At 33.4% G+C, this 23994-nt stretch overlaps 2 protein-coding genes across 4 annotated transcripts in view; both read right to left on the reverse strand.

Annotated features, from left to right (window-relative positions):
• MICU3 (Mitochondrial calcium uptake 3) overlaps positions 1-18939 on the reverse strand; it is an 87894-nt gene extending 68955 nt beyond the window's left edge. For 2 of the 3 annotated variants that reach the window (XM_088183531.1, XM_088183530.1), the window contains exon 1: positions 18685-18939. In XM_088183531.1, the coding sequence (XP_088039657.1) occupies positions 18685-18924 (240 nt within the window). In that variant the 5' untranslated portion in view covers positions 18925-18939. The remainder of the gene's footprint in view (positions 1-18684) is intronic. The other variant, XM_088183532.1, reaches the window with a different exon arrangement.
• On the reverse strand, positions 16333-18677 carry LOC148236400 (serine/threonine-protein phosphatase PP1-beta catalytic subunit). Its single transcript, XM_088183534.1, has one exon. It carries the CDS (start codon positions 18563-18565, stop codon positions 17582-17584), a length of 984 nt encoding a protein of 327 aa, XP_088039660.1. The 5' UTR covers positions 18566-18677; the 3' UTR covers positions 16333-17581.
• Positions 18940-23994: the final 5055 nt, after the last annotated feature.

Genomic DNA, 23994 nt, shown 5'->3' on the forward strand with positions numbered 1-23994 from the left:
TTAAAAAAATGCAATAAAACGTAGGCGTTACACATTACAAATTCTGTGCAAAATGTACAAAACAACGACAGGATGATGAAATTGATCTTGAAAAGATAACATCGAAAGATTTACATGTAACGATGCTGTTGAATGTTTTCGGTACGACGATGTAATTTAATATTTAAAGCAATTTTATGATTGATGGAATAATCAGATATATTAACGAAATTTGGAATAATAAATCATATTTATTTTTAGATAAAGTAGTAAAATAATTAATGATTAATTAAAGGTCGATTTGATTATAGTGTCGACATGAATCAATTGTGATTATGGCTTTATCTTTATCGGAATTAAACACTTGTGTACTTACTATAGAAATTACAAATATGATTCAATTTGACTATCTTATTGATTTTGAAAACAATGCTTATGAAATTGATCAATTTGAAGGGTAAATAGTTTTGGTTTCACAATAAATAAATTAGAGCATGATTATTTATTACATTTATATTTAACTAAATTAATATTAATATTTTTAGGTATTAGTGTAATAAATAAATTATATTAAACATTTGTAATAAATAAATTTATATTACTTCTATATACTCTCCATTGAAAATAGTTTTAATTTCGCACTAAAATATTAAATAATAATAGTTCATTAACAAAATATCTAAAAAAAAAATAGAACAAATAAGATTTGACGTTTTCTTTGAATAAAATTACATTTTGTAACAAAAATTGGCCTAAAAATATTTAATTAGTGTGCCGCGGCACATAAAATATATTGGAAACACCAGATTACAAAACTTTAAAATAGCGCCAGTTACCACCAACCATAAATCTTGAAAGATATACGCATGTTTGTAAATTGATTAAACTCAAGCTTTGACTGACACTAATAGTAAATTCTGTTGTAAAAGTACAACGACAGACATCAATTCTAAACATTGAAAATGAAAAAAAAACAGTAGAACCAATCACAGAAGCAATTAATACGCGCTGACATCTCGTATCGTTTTACGTTCATGAATCCAGACGTATCACATCATCGAATCAACATATCAGTCAATGAACGCAGCCAATCACGATGACGAGACAAACCACAACTCAATCTTTAGGTTCAAGGGGCAACATGTTCAAAAGGAGGGGCCCTGCATCTGTCATGCAAATGGACCTATTTGTCTCGACGTAGGGTGGTCGAGAAGAAAAAAAAAAGAGTCATAATCCTCCCTCCACCCACGCGGATATAATTTAAGCCGAGACCACCGAAAGGCAAGTGAAGGGGACTTCTTGACATTCAAGGCGCTTTCAAACGTCTCAAACACGAAAACTACATTCGCCATGTTGAAAGCTCGTTCATAATACAAGAGTTGTTTTTATTTAGTTAATTGAATATGTGAGTCGCTACGCGACAGAGATTTAAGTACAAAATTGAATATCTATACTTAGACGTAAAATTGTGTTGCAATATGTGTAATATAATAATATATAATTAAACAGTATTATAAAACACTTTAAAAGTACAAGTGTCTCTGAAGATAGTGACTGGTATTAATTAAGCATTACAAAGTCATTTTCAAGTGAATTTACGACGTTGTAAGAGACATGGATCTATGCGAGCAACACCGAGGCGGAGCGGCAGCGGGGAACATACACGTCTTTAAAACATTTACACGTTATTTATATTTTTGAACCACTATACGTCAATATTTTCTACTTATTTTTATGTAATTTATATTTTTCTGGAAATTAATTTGTAAAATTCAGAAAAAATGTTGAAAATATAATCTTGCGTTTTTTTTCTTCAAATTTTTAATTTCCTAATTATAATTCGCTCATATTCGTAACATATTTGTCCTAAAATAATCAGCGCTAATTCTAATAAGACATTTTTTTTAAACTGAAGGTAGTGTTTTCATATGCTAATAATTTAAGATTAAACGAATTTAGTTGTGATATCTACAAAGAGACATTTTTTACAAAGGCAATAACATTACTCCTCGGTCACAAGGCAACGGCAACTACCATGCAATCAATCACTCGATTTAGATCATTATGAATTATGAATTTGAATAGTTAATCAAAAATTGAGTTGCGGTAATCGCCGTCAAATGGTTCATGGAACCAATGAACCCATCGAACATACGTCAATTGTACCCTGCGGGTCACAGAATTGATCAATTGAAAGAAGTCCGACGCGTGGGCGGACCGACGAAGGTTCGGCGGAGTGTACGAAATAAATTAAAAGGCTCTCCCTTGCGGCCCGCGGGGGCACTGCGAACACGTCGGCCGCACGACTGCCGAAACGTTATGGATATTATGATTTATCCGGTGCCTTATGTCCGGCGGATGCTTTATTGCGAGATCAATGTTTACATTCAAGTATCGACTTTCTACGTTATCCATCATGCTTTCTTTCGTTTATTTAATTACACGCGTTCGTAATCGATTCGGAACGAGATAATCAATTTCGTAAAATAATACAGACATAAACGATGGTTTCTTGTGGTTCAATGTTTAAATCAGAGAGTGGACAAGTCGAATGAATGGTGTTTAAAAAAAACAATGAAGTAATAAGATAGACGTGTACATTTAAAATTATTAAAGTTCTCTTGTTTTTTATTTTAAGTAATAATATGTTTTACAAACAACCTACTACTTATTAACCGAAAGAAGAATTTAAATTTTTCATCTCTAATTTTATCCATGAAATTAGGACACCTAATCTAATTCGATCGATTGAAAAATCGTTTGGTTTACGCGAGATTCAACTAAATAAAAGCAACACCAAAATATCTTCATTTACATGAATATACACATGTAAAATAGAGCAGTCTTAAAAATGATTGGAGATACAACATATTTTCCAATGGGATCTGAAACATATACGATATTTATTTATTTAACTTTTAACAGGCATAAGCCCAATGCGTTACAACGAGGTAAATATGTACCAACTGAATAAGTCAATCAGATATAATGAATACCTACAAGGAAGTAGTATTAACCACCAGACTTAAAATCTATACTATATTATTAATTAAAAATTATTAAGTATAATATAATTCTAAACCAATAGATGTCAGCTGTGGTCGTTTTTTTTTAATAATAGCGCATTTATTTTTTGAGTGCCGTTGCAGGGGCATGAGAACCCGCAACCTTAGAGTTACTAGTCTGAGACGTTACGGAGTACGCTATTCCGTACTTAATAATATAATAGCAGAGCAGAACTTTGACAGTTTAGAACAAATTAAAAAAGCTTTATAATTAATTTTATATTGAAATTTAATTATTTGATAAAGATATAATTCCATAAATGATCAGTTGAAAAAGAAAAAAATGACTAGCTATTAAAATAAAGGTACTTTTCTGCTGTCGGGGGGAGGGGGGATTTATTCTAAAATTTCTTTATACATTTAATTTATTTAAATACAATTATAAATGACAATTTTTAAGTAGGTTCATTGCATAGTTATTCATGAGGTGCTTACTGTTCTGACTAACGCTCACTCGCTCCCGCTCGTTCGCATCTAGCCTGTTTAAATTTTAAAATGTAGGTGCGAACGAGTGATAAATAAAACGTATAACCAAATGAATAAATATTTTTAAAATGATCAGTAATTAAAACACAATTATCATAATTTAATATAAAATATGATCGGTATTTAATATATGTTGTACGCTATGTTACCTAACGTTTATGTTAAGACTTTTTAAAACAATATTACGACATCGAATGAAGCATATATAAACCGAAGTTTGATCGATAGGAAAGCGCAAAAAACAATTATCCCTTCTCAGAAGTCAAAAATCCACGTCAAAAGCAATAAAATCGTGCCGGCGCCGTCGCAGTGGGAACGCTCGTTACCGAGCGTTCCCACTGCAACAGCGCCGACACGATTTTATTGCTTTTGACGTGAATTTTTGCCTTCTGAGAAGTGATAATTGTTTTTGCGCTCTCCTATTGACCAAAATTCGGTTTGATAATACTTTAATCAGTCCATAGTAATATCGGTAATGATAGCTATCATATTTTTAAAACATAGTGTCGTAGTTTTATAACGAAATGCAGATAAACTGTAGAGCAATATGTGAGATGCGATGTCTGTCTGTCTGTCACTAATTAGAAGTATCATATTTAAAGTACACTAAAAATTAAAGTTTTAAAATATAACAAGAATAAAATTAAAATGACTCACAAATCATCACATGTATACTTAAGTATTAATGGCTAGATTCAAAATTATAATTTGATATGAACAAGACAAAGCATCCATAACATTTGGTCCTAATGACAAAGTCAGAACTCTGATTGCATCGCTTCGAAAACCAATCGAAAACTTTCGTGATCCAACGCCGTTACCCCTTTGATTCTAACCTCTATCTCCTAACCGCAAAATGACAACATCCTAACCACCCAGAGGCCCAAATCGGATTAATTAAGACATCTTTTAAACAAAGCCGAGGGACGCGCCTCAATTTCATGCTCCATCGACGGACATAAATCTTCCAAATGAAAAATGCTCAACAACCGGCTCCATCTTGAGTGATTAATTTTGCAAATTTGAACTTAATTATATCGCCTAAGGTACCATTGGAAATTGAATATGGTTCATTTTCAACAGATGGGTTATTGTAACGAGAGTGAACCGATTAATTTTGCTTGAAAGTTTATTTTTTCTGACAACTCAAGTAATTAAGTATTACTGATATATAATAAATTGGTTGCTCAAAAAGTTTCCGAACTTTAAAAACAGTTGCTAACTCACATTCATATTATTTTTTGGCAATCTACCGCAAATTTCATACTAAAAAAATATCATTTCCAATTCCTCCACCACGACAACGCATCAGCAGACGTATTTAAGACTGAGTCGATAAAATACATGTATTTTTTTTTATAAATAATGTTTTTAACGACCATACGAGCGACTTGCGTCAATGGCGATCGTAAATCTATTTCTGCATTGTCTTTTTTTAATCTGTATAAGTACACCTATCGAAGGCCGAGCGTTGAACCTGAAACTTTTCGTATTTTGCATCGCCGTAAAAAGAACAAAAGTGAAAATGTGTTTAGAAATAATCAACACTTATCTCTACTTTGTGTAATGTGTTTCGACACGTTAGAAATATATAACGGAATATGCATATATTCATGTCAGAAATACATAAAGTGTTGGCGAATATTATTAGTATTACCAGACCGACAATAATATTTATTCTTCAAAACCGTAATAAAAATATTTGCGTGTGCGAATAAAATAACAGATATGAGCTGCCTATATCATGCGGTTTCAATGTATATAAATTTAATATTCGAATAAAAAGTGATTTAAGAAGTATTGACATATATAATTTTATCGTATCTTTTATTATAACGTTTAAAGTTAGTATTAGTGTAATACAAAAAACACGAGATACTTTTTTGTTTGATTTATAATATTATTCTAGATACTATTTTATTTGATTTCTAATATGAAAGCATTATTTTTTCAAGCTTTTAAAAAAATTTTTTTCATCAGCGTTATACAAACGAATCCATTAACATTTAAAGCTTTTGTAAACAAATCGAGACTACCTGAACAAGGCCGAAAGGTCGGTGCATAATGCAATGGAATGGATGAAATTCGTCAAATACCAAGCATCCCTCAGATCCACATTCCAGAGAATTGCAACATTGTCAATTCTACGGAATTTCAAATTAGACAATAAAAAAAGTATTTTTCCATACTGAATCATTGCATTGGCAAAAACTGAAAGGAGCGTAACTTTCCCTAATTCTTTGGGGTATATATGCCTAAACACGACCGCATTAAATCCTTCCAAAAATATTCAGTCAAAACTTAAAATAATTATAGCTTGACGCAGGACAACCACTTCGCTTCAGACTTGGAATGGTCACTTCGGGTTTTCGGGATATATATCTACCAATGAAAACGAATTCGGATATGATTTTACTGAAACGCTAGTGAAAATATAACTTCAATTGTAATATAAATTCCCTGTAACATATACATTGATAATTGCGCAAATTGCACGGTTTATTTGAATGCTGCTGTGATTTAAAAATAATTGATAAATATAGAGATATCAAAGAGTTTTTAAATATTCGTAGAAAAACGGATCAACAATCTGATAGCTTATAATAAACCGCAGATAAAATTAATTTATTTTTTTATAAAGTTGTATCTAAGAAAGATTTAATTTTAGGCAAAATAAATCATTTTTAAAGTCCAGTCAAGATTAAATTTCAGGACTACTCTTGCTTTGCCTTTTATCCGTGAGCGTGGGAGAATTTTAATATATAATATGAATTTATCGTAAAAACACGTGAAATGGCTCACCCGTCACAATATATTGTTGACAGCAAAAATGTGATTTTACTATGAGTCAAAGGATAAACAGAAACTTTATGAAATGCGGATTATAAACTTGAAAGCATTATAAAATGCTTTCAAGTTTATATGAATCACATAATACATGCAGAATTTACTCATTTCATATTTTCAAAAGTGAAAAATAAATCTTTTTTAGTTACTTCTAAATCGATAATAAATATTAATTATCTACTCAGATAATTTATTGTGTAATTGGTATTAAAATTGCATTGAAATAGTTTAAAAACGATCATAAATCACTAACGATAAATAATAACAATATACTTAAATGTCGTTTTTTTGTGTACAACCGTCCCCCGATTATAGGTAGTATATTTCATATGAAGAAATAAAATATTATATTGAAATTAAAATGTACGAGTACCCGTTAAAAATAACAGGTTATCCGGTTCCGGTTCTACCCGAGTCGGAAACCTTAGTTACGAGGTTGAAAAATATGTATTTACGTCGACTAAAGGCAACTAAGTTCAAAAATTGGCAGGATATTTGGATATTTATTTTTCAATTATTAAAAAAATAATTTGCGCTACGCAGCTAAGTTACTCTTAAGATTTTTATTGAATATTTTTTTTCGAATAGTTTGTACCGTACGATAAAATCTGTTCCTCTATATAAAAAAATAAATTGATAAACCACCAATTTTTTAAAACATTAAATTTTCTATGAATAAAACAGAAATTTCACTTGCTAAACATGTGACTCACTGATTTTACTTATATTTTAAAAGCATATTTGGCCCATGAGGAAACGGTTTTTAACCTCTGCTCTTAATTAATTAAAACACATAAGTTTTTGTACTTATCTGTAAAACCGTCATCGGAAATGAATATCATTTGAATATTAAAATAAGAATATATTTTTTTATTATAATTTAATATAAAATAAGGCTTGTCACATTTCCAATATTCCCCTCTTTATTTTCAGGGGTGAATTAGTTACCCCATTCGTAACAAATGAAAAAAAACCTTCTTGTTTTGACACGTTTTATATGCGGATGCTGTTGACATCTTGGAAAAAAAATAATAAAATAAATAAGACACATTATTTAGTAACGCTTCACAATATTTGCCTCTGTTCTAAACCATCAATGTAAAAATAAAAAATAAAGCATTAACACCCAACCGTGACCCGCCGAAGCTACTCTATAATCAAACAATTTTGGCATTTTAAACTATTGATAGCTGGTAGTTTATGCCCCATAATTATTCAATATAACCGTCGATGTTTTAATAAGCATTTCATAGCTAGGGTTGCCAAATATATTAAAAATGTATTAATATATTAAGAATGATGCTTGAAAAGATTCAGATTTGTCACCCTAGTATTTCACTAATTTTTGCAGATCGTTCGTGCGATCATTAAAAGCATTTGCAGTGTCAGTAGCAGTAAAGAAAGTAGAGCTAACAGGCCCATCTCCAAAACCTATTTAGTATTCTTTGCAAGAGATTATTTACCGAGGGAGATTCAAATGAGCAACCAGCAACCCCTCACAGACGCTACATTAAGCTCTGACATGATATTTGGTTCATTCTAAGCGGCAGCTGTCTCGATTGTTCATTAATCGCTGCGACGACTGAACCATTAGTGTTTCTTCAAGTACTTCAATACTATCCCACGTGGTGGAGACAACAAGAAAAAACGATTATGACTCTGTTGAAATGGTAAGAATCGAATCTCAGTTCGTGGGAGCTGTTCCTTAATCTACCTTCGAACATTTTTTTCATCTCCTAAATCGTTTCAAACGAGCTGAAGATCAAAAGGCAAATAGGATCACCCTTAGCTACCACAATGTGCATTTGAATAATTTATGAAGAGCGAGACAATGAAATTCCAAATCAACCCAATCGGTTCAATGGACCAATATTTTTTTAACAAACGCATCAAAGATCTCATAAACGAGCCTCACCTTCTTGTTTACGACGCATGAAACTTTTATGAAGTGGCAAGCTATCGATTGTCCGACGATCATAATCACCACATAAGACCATGACAGATAACAGCGAGAGAGATAGATAACGACAGTATCTAAAAATAAGAATTCATCACGTAAGCCAACGTCAACGTTTGGCCAAGTGCAAGGACAGTCATTTTTAGCGCTCGCTGCTTCGTGTGCAGATTAAAATAGTTATCGATAATTTATTTAGGACATTGGGTCTTACTTTCGACAAGATGTAGGTCACGATCATGAGACGATTTGGCACTTAGATCATGTCGATTATAGGTTACTGCCAAAATGCGTGTCGATCCCGTGACGAAAAATTGACCGTCTGGTGACCAAAGCGATGGTCATTCCAAAAGTCAATTAAAAAGGAAATATGCCCAACAACTCCCATTTTATATTCAGGAAGTGTTATTATTGTGAAAAATTGGCAATGTGACCGGTTGACATTTTAATTTGGTTCAAATAAAAATTCTAATTAAAATAACGACTTATGGAAATATGGTATTCGTTTGCACGAAAGTTGAAAACGTCATTATTTTTTATTATAGCCAACAAATAGTCTTTTTTTAGCTACTCTACAAACCGGTGAAGTGTTTTTTGAAAACTATAAATTTAATAGGCAATAAATTACGAAGATTAAAAATGATTTATCATGTAATTTAGCGGTATATTAATTAATAATAATATTTATTTAAAGACATGGTATCGCCTAATACGTATGAACATATCGGTATATGTAGTATAAAATATATATTCACATCTCAAGTGCACGTGAACGGTTCTTCCTAATCCACATCCTCATTGTGCGTTACATACGCACATTACTCAGAATCATATTTTTATCATTTTCGGAAGCTTCTGAGCTCATTTGAAATCAAAAGCAAGCAAATTTATAATGTCTGATAATTATTCTAATGTACTAATTGATATTCGATTATTGTATATATAGAAACTAAAAAATGCGAAAATTTCCAATGGCAATACACATAAGATGCCATAGACTTGAATTATAAAATAACTATTTTCAGTTACATAATTATATGAAACCCTATTCCGTTATTTTCCACACGCACATCAATTCAACTCAAGAACGCTAAGCATAATCAAATTTATTGTTTTATTACACTGTTATAAGAGTGTATATTTTGAGATATTTATAATACATTGCTGTTGAACTTAATGATTTACAATAGACTGAAATTATGGAAGCACAGCGCAATATTTTCAGACTATTGGATAGTATTAAATTCAAAAGTAATTTATTATTATAATAATCATAATAGATTATTTTATTATTTTTTATACAATATTTATTCAGTGTATAGTGCTTGCATCGAATCAAGGCCTGCCGACGTTCGCGCTCATAATATCACACTTTGCCTTCGGAAACTCGCGCTTCATTCTCTAAACCTTGCTTTTTTGTTAGTGCAACACAACTTATTATTTAGCATATATTTGCAAATTCCTACAAACACGAGGACAATCGTTTGGGTCAATCACTAATTTCAGATGGCATTTGTAATTTAATTTATTGTATTCTACATTGAGTTATGGAACATATTCCTATGTCATTGGGACAGTGTTCAACACAAATTTGCTAAGGTTTTCGACCGCGTTTGATACGCTAGCTTTACAAAATACAATATTTTTTATACAACAGAAAAAAATTAATGGGAAGATTGTTTCGTCAAAATATGGAAATTTGGATAATAATTAGGACCCGCAAACCTTGGTTAAATTATTCGTAAAACCCACATGATTTTTATATTTTATGATCCAGAACAATAAATTAATTGTTTTCGAGAGTTTAAATCCAGTTTATTAAAAATCTAACTTACATAATTTTCAAGCTTTATACTATCGAAATAAATTAGCGCTGCAAATATATTTGCAACTGAATCAATATATATACGCGTCATTAGATTGGTCATAAATTTAATAAGGATTTCGGTATTTCTAAAATCATTAAATTTCCTTTCAACATTTTGTAGGACGTTCAACATCGATATGTTGTAATCAACATCAAGTAGCTAGTGAAACTCCAGAATGTAAATCAATGACATCATAATTAATTATAAACAATTAATATAGTGTATGCATGACCTAGGTTGTTTTATTTTATTATAATTATTCATCATATTTATTCGCGAGTTTAGGAAAACATATATTAGGTAATCTTAATTTAAATGTCGTATTTTAATGATTTAAAATATAATGTAGATAATAATAATTTCAATAGCATATAATGTAGAGTTGCAAAAACGATCGAAATAAAAGGTAGTCAGAAGAAGAAAAGTATTAAAAAACCGAATTTATATTTAAATTAAATAACTAGAAATAAAATAAACACGATCGAATTATTTAATTGATATTTTTTTTAAAAAACGTGACTTGAAAAATTTGCGACGCACACCTGTTTTTGAGATAAGTGTTTAACGATAATATAGATTTTGTTTCGTTCAAAAAACAAATTCTGCGAATATCGTCAAAATAGACACGGCCGATTAAATTATGTTTTTGTTTAAATATTTATTTTGTATGTTTAAAGAAGGTTTTTGGTTTGGATTTCACATTGTTCTCAACCTTGAGTCCTTTGGGGGCGCAATAAATATCCCCCGCGGGCGTCGCGTTGCCGACCTCTACTCTAGACCATTTTGAAATATATTAAATTTATTTTCAAGTACTGAAATCACGCACGTTATATAACAAAGCCCAGCCTTTTTGACTCGCCTTCGCAAAATTCAATTAACGAAAATTGTTCAGTATAACCATCCAAGGCCTTGTCGTCATGATTTGCTCTAATCAAATACCAACACTGAAGCGAATAGATAAATATTTGCCAACACATTACAGCAAGTGCTATATAATATAACACTGCTGCTGGCGCACTTTTCTTCTTCCAATAAAAATGGTAATAGAAAGCAAACTGAAGCGCAAACAGAGCGCAAATTTCGCGATAGTCTGAATTGTTAATTAGTCACAGCGCGTATTACTTTTTCCGTGGCAAACTGCCATAATGAAAAAAATATGTATATTACAACAGTTCAACACGAACTTTGCCATCAAGTGCAAAATTACAGCGTCGATTGATGGCATTGTCTGACTTTGTCGAGGCTACGGAAGTGCTACACAATTATATTGCTAATTAATAACTACGCAAAACATGGAGAATGTACATACGTTCATACATTTGATTGTTCTGTATACGTTCAATATATAGGACAAGAGACAAATAGACAATTTCCTGTCGCAAGCAAACATCTTACGATCAACGCGAGATAATCAGAGATTTAGGTGTACCCAGATGCCCTTCGATCAATTAATGACATGATGATAGATATAACAATGATCATTGTTTTAACCTTTTAGATGGCACATAATGAAGATAGATCTCAGCGACGCGACCATGCAAAAATCGTGTTTTTCTGCTACGTCACACGTCGTTTTGAAACAACGTGTTTCTCCTATTATTAGCGAAAATGAAGATGACAAATAGTGTATATTTGCAGATTTTATGTAACGGACGTGCAAAAAATAACAGATGGTACACTAAGCGTATCTTTATACCAGGAGTAGAAAAACATTTTGAATAGCCTGCGGAAATAAGTCATTTTGATACATTTTTTTTATAAAAAATAATAAATAAATAAATGTGGCACTCAAATTATATTGACTATATGACTTACATTAGTTGTAATATTTTTGTGGGTTATTAACGCTTTAATAATAGTAGTAAAAACTACTACTGTGTTAATGTCTACAACCAGCAAAATATAAATAAATTAAATTGGATTGGCATTTCCATTATTATTTAAATAGGTCAGTTTAAGACAAAAATATTAATTTAATGTAAAATTTCAGTCCACGAGTCACAAGAACAGTTTTTAAAGCAAATTGAACACTAGTAAAAGTCGATTAAATATTTTTTTCGATTCAAAAGATATCAGTTCATTTTACTTAATTGATAAAAAATTGGCTGAAAAAAAAATGAATATTTATTTATTTATTGTAAATCTTCCGTTGTAACTTGACAGATTTAAGCCCAATGCGTTACAACGGGGTAAACAGAACCAACTGGTGACATCTATATAATCAAGTATAACTTATAATGTGTATTATAATTTACAAATCATATATGTCACTTTACAGTTGAGGGCCGGTTTTTAATAATTGCGCATTTTTATAAATAAAAATTTGAGTTGACTTTTGATTAACCGTCCGCTATTCCGACCCTAAGTTACCGACTTGTATATATAGCATTTCCGAATTATACATTCCAAAGAACGATATTGCCAATCGTATCGTTACGCAGTTATACACCGAATCATCGGAATCGGTAAAAGAATCAAGGATTAAAAGGAACGTTGGACTTCTCCTTATTTCTCAATGGTATATAAACTAGCACTTAGTCAATTTTGTAAAGACTATAACCAGAACTTCTATCTAGACTTAACTACAGAACTATTACTTCGCTTTCGAGTTGAAAGAACGAGTTCTTGTTATTCGAAACGGAGCTACTTCTAATCAATCGATACGACTATTAGAAGCCCGAGAAAATCGGCCGCTTTCAATTGGGTTTTTAAAATTTTTAGCAATCTCTATATGTATTTAGCGAGAAAGTCCATCTGTCAATAGACTGCTGTCAAATTGTCAGCCATTTTCATGGTATCCTTTCATTTTTACAATCAATTGAAGCAAACAACTGTTTTTATTTTCGAACAATGGAAAAAAACAGTTTTGTGTAGTGATTAAACATTTTCTTTAGAAAGGCAAAACACCGAAAGAAATCAAAGTCAAATTGTATGAAGTCCGCGGCACATCTGGACTAGCGATTAAAACTGTTTATATCGTTTGGGACGTCCACTTGAGGTGACTACGTCAAAAACGATCGACAAAATCCACGATATGGTCTTAGGTGATCGACAAATCTGAGTGCGCGAGCTTGTTGATGCCACAAGCTCAGTGGTTTTAATATTGCACGAAAAATTAGGTAGGAAAAATACATCGGAAAGGTGGGTGCCGCGTTTTCTCACAGTGCAGAATAAACAGTCGATTCAATGACTGGTTTGGCGCTTTTCCGTCGTAATCATAACGAGTTTCCGCATCGATACATAGCCGTTGAAGAAACATGGATCCACCACTACACTCCAAAGACAAAGGAACAGTCGAAACAGTGGGTTTCTGGAAACGATCCGGCTCCAAACAAGACGAAGACGGTGAAATCGGCCGGCAAGGTGATGGGCACGGTTTTTTGGGATGCACGCGGCCACATTGACTACTTGGAAAAAGGATGAACGAGAAATGGAGAGTTATATGCGTTATTGGACCGGTTGAGTAAAAAAAATAAAAAAAACACGCTCACATATGGCAAAGAAGAAAGTGCTCTTCCTTCAAGAAAATTCACGGGTATACACTTGTGCAGGTTCGTAGGCGAAAGAGCTTGAATTAAGCTTCGAATTGTTGCCCCATCCACCGTATTCACCAGGTTTGGCCCTCAGCGATTTTTTCCTGTTTCCAAATATAAAGAAATAGCCCGCCGGAAAAATATTTACGTCGAACAAGGATGTCATCGCCGAAACGGAAACCTATTTGAGGGCCTTCCGGAATCTTACTTTTAGGGTGGCTTGAAAAAGTTGGAATAACGCTAGGCGAAGTGTATCGAGCTAAAAAGAGAGTATGTTGAGAAATAAAAATGAATCAACCAAAAATAATGTGTTTTTCTAATGTTAAGTAAGGACTAATTGACCTACACTCGTATCTCTATATTATATAATAAAAAAAAATAATAATAAAACAATTATTATAAATAATAAACTTTTATAATCACATAACTTAATAATACCAGATTTCTTGAATTACTATCAATTAAATTCCATTCAAATATATAAATTAAATTTCTATAAAAAAAACAATTAAAAGTCTGGAAATAAATAAATATAATTTAACTTTAAAAGTTAATTTTGGAAAAATAAAATTTATTTCATAAATATACACATAACGATATAATATAAAAGAAATAGTTTTTTATTATTATATTATATAATTCAACCCTTTCACCGCGACTGATATTTTTGCGCGCTATTTCGAAATTTGTTAATATATGGGGGGCACCTATTCATGCCATATTTTAAAAAATATTATGGTTCAATAAATTCAAGTAATTTACAGCCCTAAATTATACTAAGTAACCATATTATTAGGCTCAAATATTTATACCTAATGAGTACTGGCGATTTTCTTGATAACACCTATAGAAGCCATACGCGGTGAAAGGGTTTTAATGATCACTAAATTAATTAATTAAATGTATTCGTTCAAAACGGCTTGGATTTAGGGCAACGAAAATACATATTTTTAAATATATTAGAAAATATATAAGCAAAGACTAGCCAACTTTTATAGCACAAAATTTTACGTTTATAGTGTATTAGGTTGACCAAATTTTGAAAATATCAAAGGAAGACCCTAAAAATAAAAAGGCTGTTTCCAAAATTTTTGTTCGAGGACAAATTGATATGGGAGTTAAAAAATGTCATTTCGGTTTTTTTTTTGTTAATTTAGGGACGCTGCGGGAGCTATAAAAAAAATATCACATCAGACATTTTTATTCAGGAAGGACAGACTTCCTCAAAGCAGGACGCTTAGTCATCTTAAAAGCATTCAAGTAGAAAGTATCCAATTTATAGTGGAAACCAGGGCTGTGGAGTCGGAGTTGTAAAAAAACGACCGACTCCGACTCATTTTTAACTCTTTCCACCCCGACCAATCATGCACTTAATTAAATACCCAACAAAAGCCGACTGGCCACTGGCCGGCGTGGTCACATGTAGACACATACAATGGCGCGGCACTAATCCGAAGAAATATTATTATAATTGTTTATTCTTCTTTGTTGTTATTTACATGAAAATAAATAAATATAATAATTAAAAATAAATTTAATATTTTATGATTACCTTATTGAAATTTTTAAATTTAGTCAGAGTCGGAAAAAAATTCCAACGACTCCACAGCCCATTAAATTTACAGTGGAAACCATTAAATTTCAAGACTGTTCGCCTGTACTACTACATATCACACTTATATTGAAACTATAATGATGAGCATCACAGTAAATGCGTGATCGCGATTGATAGGCTTAACATAATATGAAATTCTAAGCCGGGATAGCAAAAAAAGGTTATTTTAGGATGCTGAGATGTGCTAGATTGGAATGCAGGCTGTTAGTGTGGGGTTAAAAAAAACAGGTCGTCACGGAAAATTTTGTTTGTGTAAATTGGCGGGATGCTGGAAGGAGCTAAAAAAATTTTTGTTCAATTTGAGATGTGCTAGGTTAAAGCATAGGACGCTAGTGAGCTAAAAAATTAAGTATGATAAGCCTAGCAATCGATAAGAAGCATGGATATGTTACAATATGTCATTGAGCCATACTATTTGTTTCACACCGTCATCTCACCCCCCCCCCCTAAACATAATTTATGGAAGCCGCATTAAAATGATTGATATTGAAAATGATAAAAAAAAATTCGCTGCCTGTCCAATATAGGCATCTACGTGTTTTTTTAAGCGATACATTGATATTTTGATGAATTAACTAAACCGCGCCATGGGAGTCACCGGTGACCGCAACATTTTAAAAAAATAATTATGTGTATGAATCTTAAATTTTCAATAAGAAAATCTAAACTGATAATATCTCCCTTGGTAGCAACATAAAACTAGAAGTGTATCGACGCCAACTAAAATAGATCGAAGATTACCCCCTCCGCGCCCAACTTATCAACACCAGCAGCAGCATGGAGTAGATAATTACTCAAAACAAACGAAAAAAACGGTCACACGGACGACCTTGAGATACCGCCAGAAAACTCCCAGCCGAAGTTCTAAATCTCATACTGATACGTAGCCAACGATGCGCAGTCGCTGGATAAAAATATCCTCAGTTAAATAGGTTAACGGTCAAGTGGCGACGGTTCGTGAAAACGGGCGAATAAAACGAGATAACACATTTCATACATTATATTATTTATTGAAAAAATGAAATAGATAGAAACGATATTAAACACATTAGTATTAATTGAAAATGTAATAATTGCAATAAGATTACGATACATAATAACACTGCTGCGTTCTCTATGAGAACGCGAAATTCGGAATATGCGTTTACACATATACATTTTCGTTATACAAAGATATATATATTCATAAGGCGTATGCACTTCACAGCTTTTCATACATATAATTTTGCTCGGAAAACGTTTGGACGCAAAACTTGCAACATCGTTCAAATTATAATTACAATAATATAATAAGTAACGTTCAAAACAGTCGTTCATTCTCATCTCGATTGCAACGTATAATAATCATAATATTCAACGCCTCATTAGATAAACTTCTTAGTCAGATTGTACGTTTGAGATATGAATAATAAATTAATGCGGAGAAGCGGTTCCATCAGATGCGTAACTTGAAAGTTTACTTCATAAGGCAGATTTACAGTACTGTGCGGAAGAATTTTCAGACTCGTGTCTCGAGCGCTAGATAAAAACCGGAGAAGAATAATTTTTAAGCACCTGTTGTACTTTGGGAAATTTATATTCTATAAATATAAAGAATACAATAAAGAAAAGTTTGTAGAAGGAATTGAAACATTTGTTTAAAAAAGGCTCAGGAATAAGAGATGGTTTGAACGGTGAATGTTCCGTATTTGTTTAAGGGTATTTTGATCAGAATATTTAGTATATATATATATAAATCTGACATAAAATACAGGTTGAAATGCAACTTTCGCACAGTGCTGTAGAATATTTGAAATGAATAAAATAATATCAAAACTATCGGCTATTTGAAACGCTAAAACGTACATCGATTCACAAAATATTTTTGGTGTTCGTTTTACTCTCTCTCTCCCTCATTCTAGTCTTCAAAATAGCACATCATTTTTGAATACTAGACTAAACGTAAATAAATTAGGCGTATATATATCGTTTTACATAATTTCAAATGGACGTAAACGAACATTACATATATGTACATAAAGCAAATTTTCAAGTATTAAATAATAATAAAAAATCATCTATAACTATACAAAAATATTAATAAGAAAACCTCACAACAATCTAGGAATTAGTTTTATTCACAAATTAACTAATATAATGTAAAAGACCGTTTTTTTATATAATATATAAAGTTTAATTTTGGTCGATTTATAGAATAGAAAACAGTTCGGCGGCGGCGTAGAAATAATACTGGTTCACTTCTTCTTGGGGACGGGCTTAGCGGCGGGGTCCGCCGTCGCCGGCCGCTGTCCGTGGATTTTGTTGTACATGTACTTGGCCTTCTTCTCGGACGGCCGGAGGATCTGGAAGGAGCACATGAGCGACTCGTCGACGGACATCATTCCGCCGGCGTTGTCGAACTCGCCGCAGTAGTTGGGCGCCGAGAAGAGAGTGACGAGCTGCCGCTTGGCGAAGAACTCGTAGCCGTCTTCGACGACCTGGTGCGCCCGGCAGACCAAGTCTAAGTCGTGTCTGTTTAGGAATTTGTTGACGACGTCGGGTCCGAAGGTGAACGACACGCCCCGATCGTTCTCTCCCCAGCCTTTGACGTCCTTGTCGGGGTCGGACCACAGCAGGTCGCATAGCAGACCTGTGTCGGGGACGTCCGTCGGGCGCATGATGCGCCGGATCTGCTCCATGTTCTGCAGATCGGGGGAGAGTCCGCCGTGGCAACAGAATATCTTCTCGTCGACGATCGCCGCTATGGGCAGACAGTTGAAGCAGTCGGTGAACGTCTTCCAGAGCTTGACGGAGAAGCGACGCTTGCACTCGTCGTAGAAGCCGTAGATGCGGTTGATGGAAGCGCACTCGTGGTTGCCGCGCAGCAGGAAGAAGTTCTCCGGGTACTTAATCTTGTAGGCCAGGAGCAAGCAAATGGTCTCGAGCGACTGTTTGCCGCGGTCGACGTAGTCGCCCAGGAACAGGTAGTTCGCCTCGGGAGGGAAGCCGCCGTACTCGAAGAGACGCAGCAGGTCCGTGTACTGGCCGTGGATGTCACCGCAGATCTTGAGCGGCGCCTCCAGCTCGAGCAGGATCGGCTGCTGGAGAAAGATGTCGCGGGAGGCGGCGCACAGAGCGCGCACCTCGGCCTCCGTCATCGAGACGGTTTTCCCCGGCCGGCAACCGCGCACTTCCAGTAGCCGGTAGATGAGCTCGTCGACGTCCACCTCGTCCGCCATGATACGCGCGTTCGCGAAACCCCCTATCGCATGACAGCTAAGCGCCGCCTTCGCTCGGGCGAGAGGCGACTCGCGAACGCGGCGACGACGACCGACTGAGCCGTCAAGTTGGTACTCACCTTGTTGGGGCGGAGCGCGTGCACTACGACGTTGCCGGTCAGCCACAGGGCCCCCCCGGCCGCCGCGAGCCCCGCCAGAGGGGCCGGGCCCCCCGCGGAGGCCGTCCGGCGCCCCCACCGAGCCCCTCCGGACGCCCCTCGCGCCGCCAAACGGAAAAATCTACATGACCAACGGCCCAGGGTGGCCATCTTAATGCCGTCGGCGCGAGAGGTGCGAGCGAGACGACGACATTCGCGCATGCGCCCCGTCGACGACCTCGAGCTAATAATACGCGTCGCCCTGTCAAATGCGATTTTTTTTTAAATCGACCAAACTCAAACGCCGCGATTTCTGCCTATATCCAGATCGACTGCGCTTTCATTTTACAAGCGAATAAATGCTAATTCGACCGATATCTATTGAGCGGAAATGTGTTTTAGCTTTTTTTACGTTCCGAGCCTTTCGCGATTTTCGGAAATTGTTTATATATGAGGGGAGATTAAAAATAGCTAGTATTTTTCGGCTCAAAATTTTTATTGACTCGAGAGAAACCGAAATATTTTTAATCGAGCTTAGAACGAAACCATGCTATGCATTTTTGTCATTGTTTATTCACGCACACAAACGCATTGATAACGTCAAGCACGCGCGATTTCTCAAACGTTCGCAATAAAACACAATATATTTGTTTACATTTTTTCTTTACAATAATAATATTAAAAAACATTTCTATAAAAATTAAACATTAATTACTTCAAATAAAACATACATCTATAAACGTATAACTTACAAAAAATACTTTATACATTTTACACAAAGCTCTGTGACAAACAAAATACGATTCGTGTGAAATTTTCCTACACATGCTATCAGCAAAACCAAACATACTACTATACACTTCTTTCAACGTATCCCATAAGAACTTCTTCGGTATTTCGGGATTATTGGCCCTCAATGTACCGGTAAGAAATAAATCGTTTTTTAATAGACATTGAGTCAAAGGAATAGATGTGAAAAAATTATCTGTGATAATATTTCTCTTGGTACCGTTATATTTATCTATCATGTCCTTGACGACTCTCATCCCTTGACTAATTTCTCTTTTAGTATTGATCATGCCCGTATATACTTGGAAATTTCGAATGTAAGATGCTCCAGCACCGGCAGCTTTCACTTATTACCTTTATTACATTAATATGTTGCCAGCCTTTCGTTAGCCAGCTAAATGATAATACTGTAAATATGATGTCAAACTCGATTGTTAAATTTAAAAGTAAATATGACGGCTTGTTCATAAAAGATAAATACTTAGATGCATTTATTGTGCACAAATTATTTCTTTGGATACTAGCAATATGATTGGACTTGAATATTTATATTTAGATATTTTAAAAAAGTGGCAAAATTACCATATAGAACATAGTTTCTTAACCTTTTTACATCCACGGACCTCCAAAAAAATAAAAAAATGTTTTGCGGACCATCAACATAAAATAATAAATATTTATATAATTGATTTTTTATTCAAAACAATTAATTTTGCAACACAGTATGCTGATATAACCATATTTAAGTATATTAAAACAGTCAGTAACAAGAAATATAATTTAAAAATCCATAAAATACAGCATAAAATTCGATTGCTTATCGAAATAATAAAAATCAATTAGTATATGAGTTTTCAGTATTATTTATAGATCTTCCAGAATTTCTATAGGGTTATTTAAAACGATTTCTAAATAGCCCTATGCAAATACAAGCGAATACAGAACAGATGTGAAATTAATTGTATTACTTGCGGCCCACCCAAATATCTTCGCGGACCACCGGTTAAGAAACTATGATATAGAATCATCGGGTAAAAACAAAACCGTTCACCAGGCCACATTAAGAAAGAAAAAGGAACACTTCAAATCAAAAGTACATGAAATTTCCGTTGAAATTGAAAATAATTCAAAAGATAGTGCTATCGTTAAAGTCATCGACAAAATGTATAGTTTGGCGAAAGTAAATCGTCTATAATATGTATATAAACATTATAATGATTTATATTCATTTGTTTATTTACATGTATGTACATATTAAAAACATAAGAATAACAAATAATCAACAAGAGTGATCAATATAACAGACAGTTTTCTCAACTCGTCATAATGGTATGTAAAATTTTTAAAAATCTGACATTATAGATTTTTAATTACACTATTATATTAAAATCAACCAAAGAAATGCATAGGTTATTTTATTATATACATTAAAAATAAAAATAAGTCATCTATAAAAAAAAAATTCTACTGTAGCAAACTGGTCAATTACGTCATATTTAAATGTAAAAAAAATAAACTATGATTTTATATGCGAATTAATCCCGTTTTGGCGCTTCCCCATAGTCTGGCGCACGAGGACATATGTATGTATGTATGTCCACCATAACTAACATACAATTAAATCGATTCGTTGAAAGCCAGACCTTCTTGAATTCTTCATTTCCAAAAAGGTAGCATACAGCTACCTAGATATATAAGAGAGCCTTGAGTCGAGTTCTAATCGTTTTAGAGAAAGAATAATTAAGAAAGAAATTGGACCAATTCTCACCAACAAAACAACAGATTGGGAAAGCTTCCGAGTAGAACTGAAAAACGACATTAAGTTGAATGTATAATACAATTAAAAGCAAAACAACTCGAGGAAGACGCTAAATACTACTTTAAGTTACAGTGACTAAACTTTGAAAATTTCAAAGGAAGACACTAAAAATAAAAGGGCCATCAGATTTAAAAAAAGGTATTTTGGAAAATTAAGCCATCAAAATAAAGGTTTAATTGTCTCAGTGGAAGCGCCCTAAAATGCCAAGACCGAAAACACCACATGAAATTAAAGTTATTCACAAGATTTCGCGTTCTTTACAATCACTTTTTGTACAATATTAATATGGCATAAAAATGCATTTGCATTTTTATATAATTTTCAAAAAAATCCAGAGAAGAAATTAATGAAACATGCAGAAGATTTAGAAATCGAGCTTATGCAGAAGCAGATGTTGATGGATATATTATATATCCAGTAGATAAATAAGCAGCATTAAAATCTCTAATAATCATACTACAAATATTTTACATTTGATTACCACACTATGAATAGTACAAGAATTTATGTCGCATCTAAATTCGTTATTTCGTTACCATGCGATATTAGAGCATGTTATACTATTATTGATTATTGATGTTTCCACAAGAATTCCAAACAATACTGCTTTACCCCAGAATGCGATTTATCGTTCGTTGGTTCAAATAATCGCAATATCCGTTCTGCACACATTTCACCATCGCTTTATTGAAAGTGCTCACAGAGTATGATGCAATTGTGCGAAATGCATCCAGTCTACGTGAGAACAATCAGGCGATTGAAAAGCAATCATGTTGGCAAACGGCCGCAAAATCGTGAAATCCAAACGATCTACGTTGGATCCATCACGTAGGTAGCACACTTTATTTCCAGAACGTGACTCATTGGCGTGACGGAAAATCTCAAGGAAATTGTTGCAAACAGGATATACTTTCTTCACTTTGTGGTTTGTGGAAGTGCGGTGTGAAATGAGTTGTCAATATGTGCCTTTCAAAATTGAAAGCTCACGTATTTTACTTAGTCACCCATCGGTTAACATTTTATAAATGCTACTACTGAAAAATGGCTTGAGCTTACAATAAGCCTTATTCAGAAGAAAATATATTTTAAACTAGAGAAGAGTTATGAATAATGAATATATTCCTAACTGATTGTTGCTAAATAATCATTTAGAATTGTATTAATCTATTCCTTTATTAAAATAAAAATGTATTAACCCAAAAATATTATGCTTTAGTATATTTTCTGAGCTTTGTATCTTCACTATGGAAGTGTGGCGGGGTTCCTCTTCTTCGTTACTTCCAGAAAAAAAAGTTTCACATAAATAACACGTAAATTACTCTCCGATGCATTGAAAGAATATTTCTTTGTTGCGAAACAGGCACGGAGACAATATATCACCGGACGACAAAAAGCACCGTAAAGTCACAATATTGCCGTTGCACCATTTGACCTCGGAAGGATGTTCGTCGAGCAAATGTCACTTTCTAGAGGCGTGGACATATTTCGTTGGTCGAAGAAACGGGTGCAACAATTGGTTGCATGGTCGCTGCATTGTTGTAAGACGGTGGACCATACGGCATAGACGGCCAGGGCCAGAGAGAGACTCCCGAACAATTACCGCAGCAGAGAGTAAGTAACCTCTCCTATACCGGCGCAGCCACAACTACAAGACCTCTGCGGACCATCCACTGAACATCATCCCTCCGCCAATTTCTTCACTCAGAGAAAAACGATACTCGCCCACTATAGTTTGTTGGAATATATGTAATATTATACAATAAATTGTTACTAGTTTCCTACGGCGTGTTTTTGGCTGTGCACATAGCTCGTAAATAAACACAATTAAAAGTAATTCTAAACGTATTTATTTTAAAATTTGTATGCGTTATCTTAACAGACTAGACGTTTAAAAACTATATTAAAGTTACAACGGTCGTACGATTTGTGCTAAAATAAATATTATATAGATACGTACGTTGTAAAGTCTTCTCGAAGATCAAGTTGAACTCCTGAAAATGCATGGTTTCTGTTGGACTGTACCAGATCGGACGATCGAAGTGGGATCAGCTGCTTTTATAATATAAATAAATTTCATGAAACTACAAAGTAAGAATTATTTTTTTTATCTTCTTATACAGTTTTGGGTAAAAAATCTTTATAATTGACAATTTGCATCATTCTGGTACATATCCTAGCATAAATTTATAATATCTAGTGGGTAAATATAAAAAAGTGTCTCAATAAAATTTAATTACTCTATAGTCAAATTAAAAAAATGACGTTTAAGTACTGAAAATTTATTTGTGAAAATATAAATATATAATAGAATATTATCTCAACGAATTAAAAAAAAACATATAGTTCTTGTACTTCATTTAAAGTTGAAATTAATGGTTAGAAAGACAAAATTAATATTTTTTATTGACAAATTAATAAAAATATTATAGATTTATTATCTTAAAGTAAACGCTACAATGTTTTTCGTGATATTTTTAAGGTGGTAAGGAATTATGTTACTTATAATATATTTAATTAAGAAAACTCATTTGTAAACTGAATCATTTTTATTTACTTCATCACAAAATTTGAAGAAATAATATTTGGTTACATTTCTTATTGATTATCTCATACATAAGCAGTTCACTATTAAACTTGGGATTAAATACTTTTTGAAAGATCCTACAAAAAAAATTTAGGCCAAA

This window comes from Plectrocnemia conspersa, unplaced genomic scaffold (assembly GCF_051122295.1).
Source record: "Plectrocnemia conspersa isolate PC_06_02 unplaced genomic scaffold, ASM5112229v1 ptg000003l, whole genome shotgun sequence".
Lineage (NCBI taxonomy): Eukaryota > Metazoa > Arthropoda > Insecta > Trichoptera > Polycentropodidae > Plectrocnemia > Plectrocnemia conspersa.

What these genes read in the sequence shown, in the direction of transcription:
- LOC148236400 (XM_088183534.1), bottom strand. Translation starts at nt 18,565, where the DNA reads ATGGCGGACGAGGTGGACGTCGACGAGCTCATCTACCGGCTACTGGAA.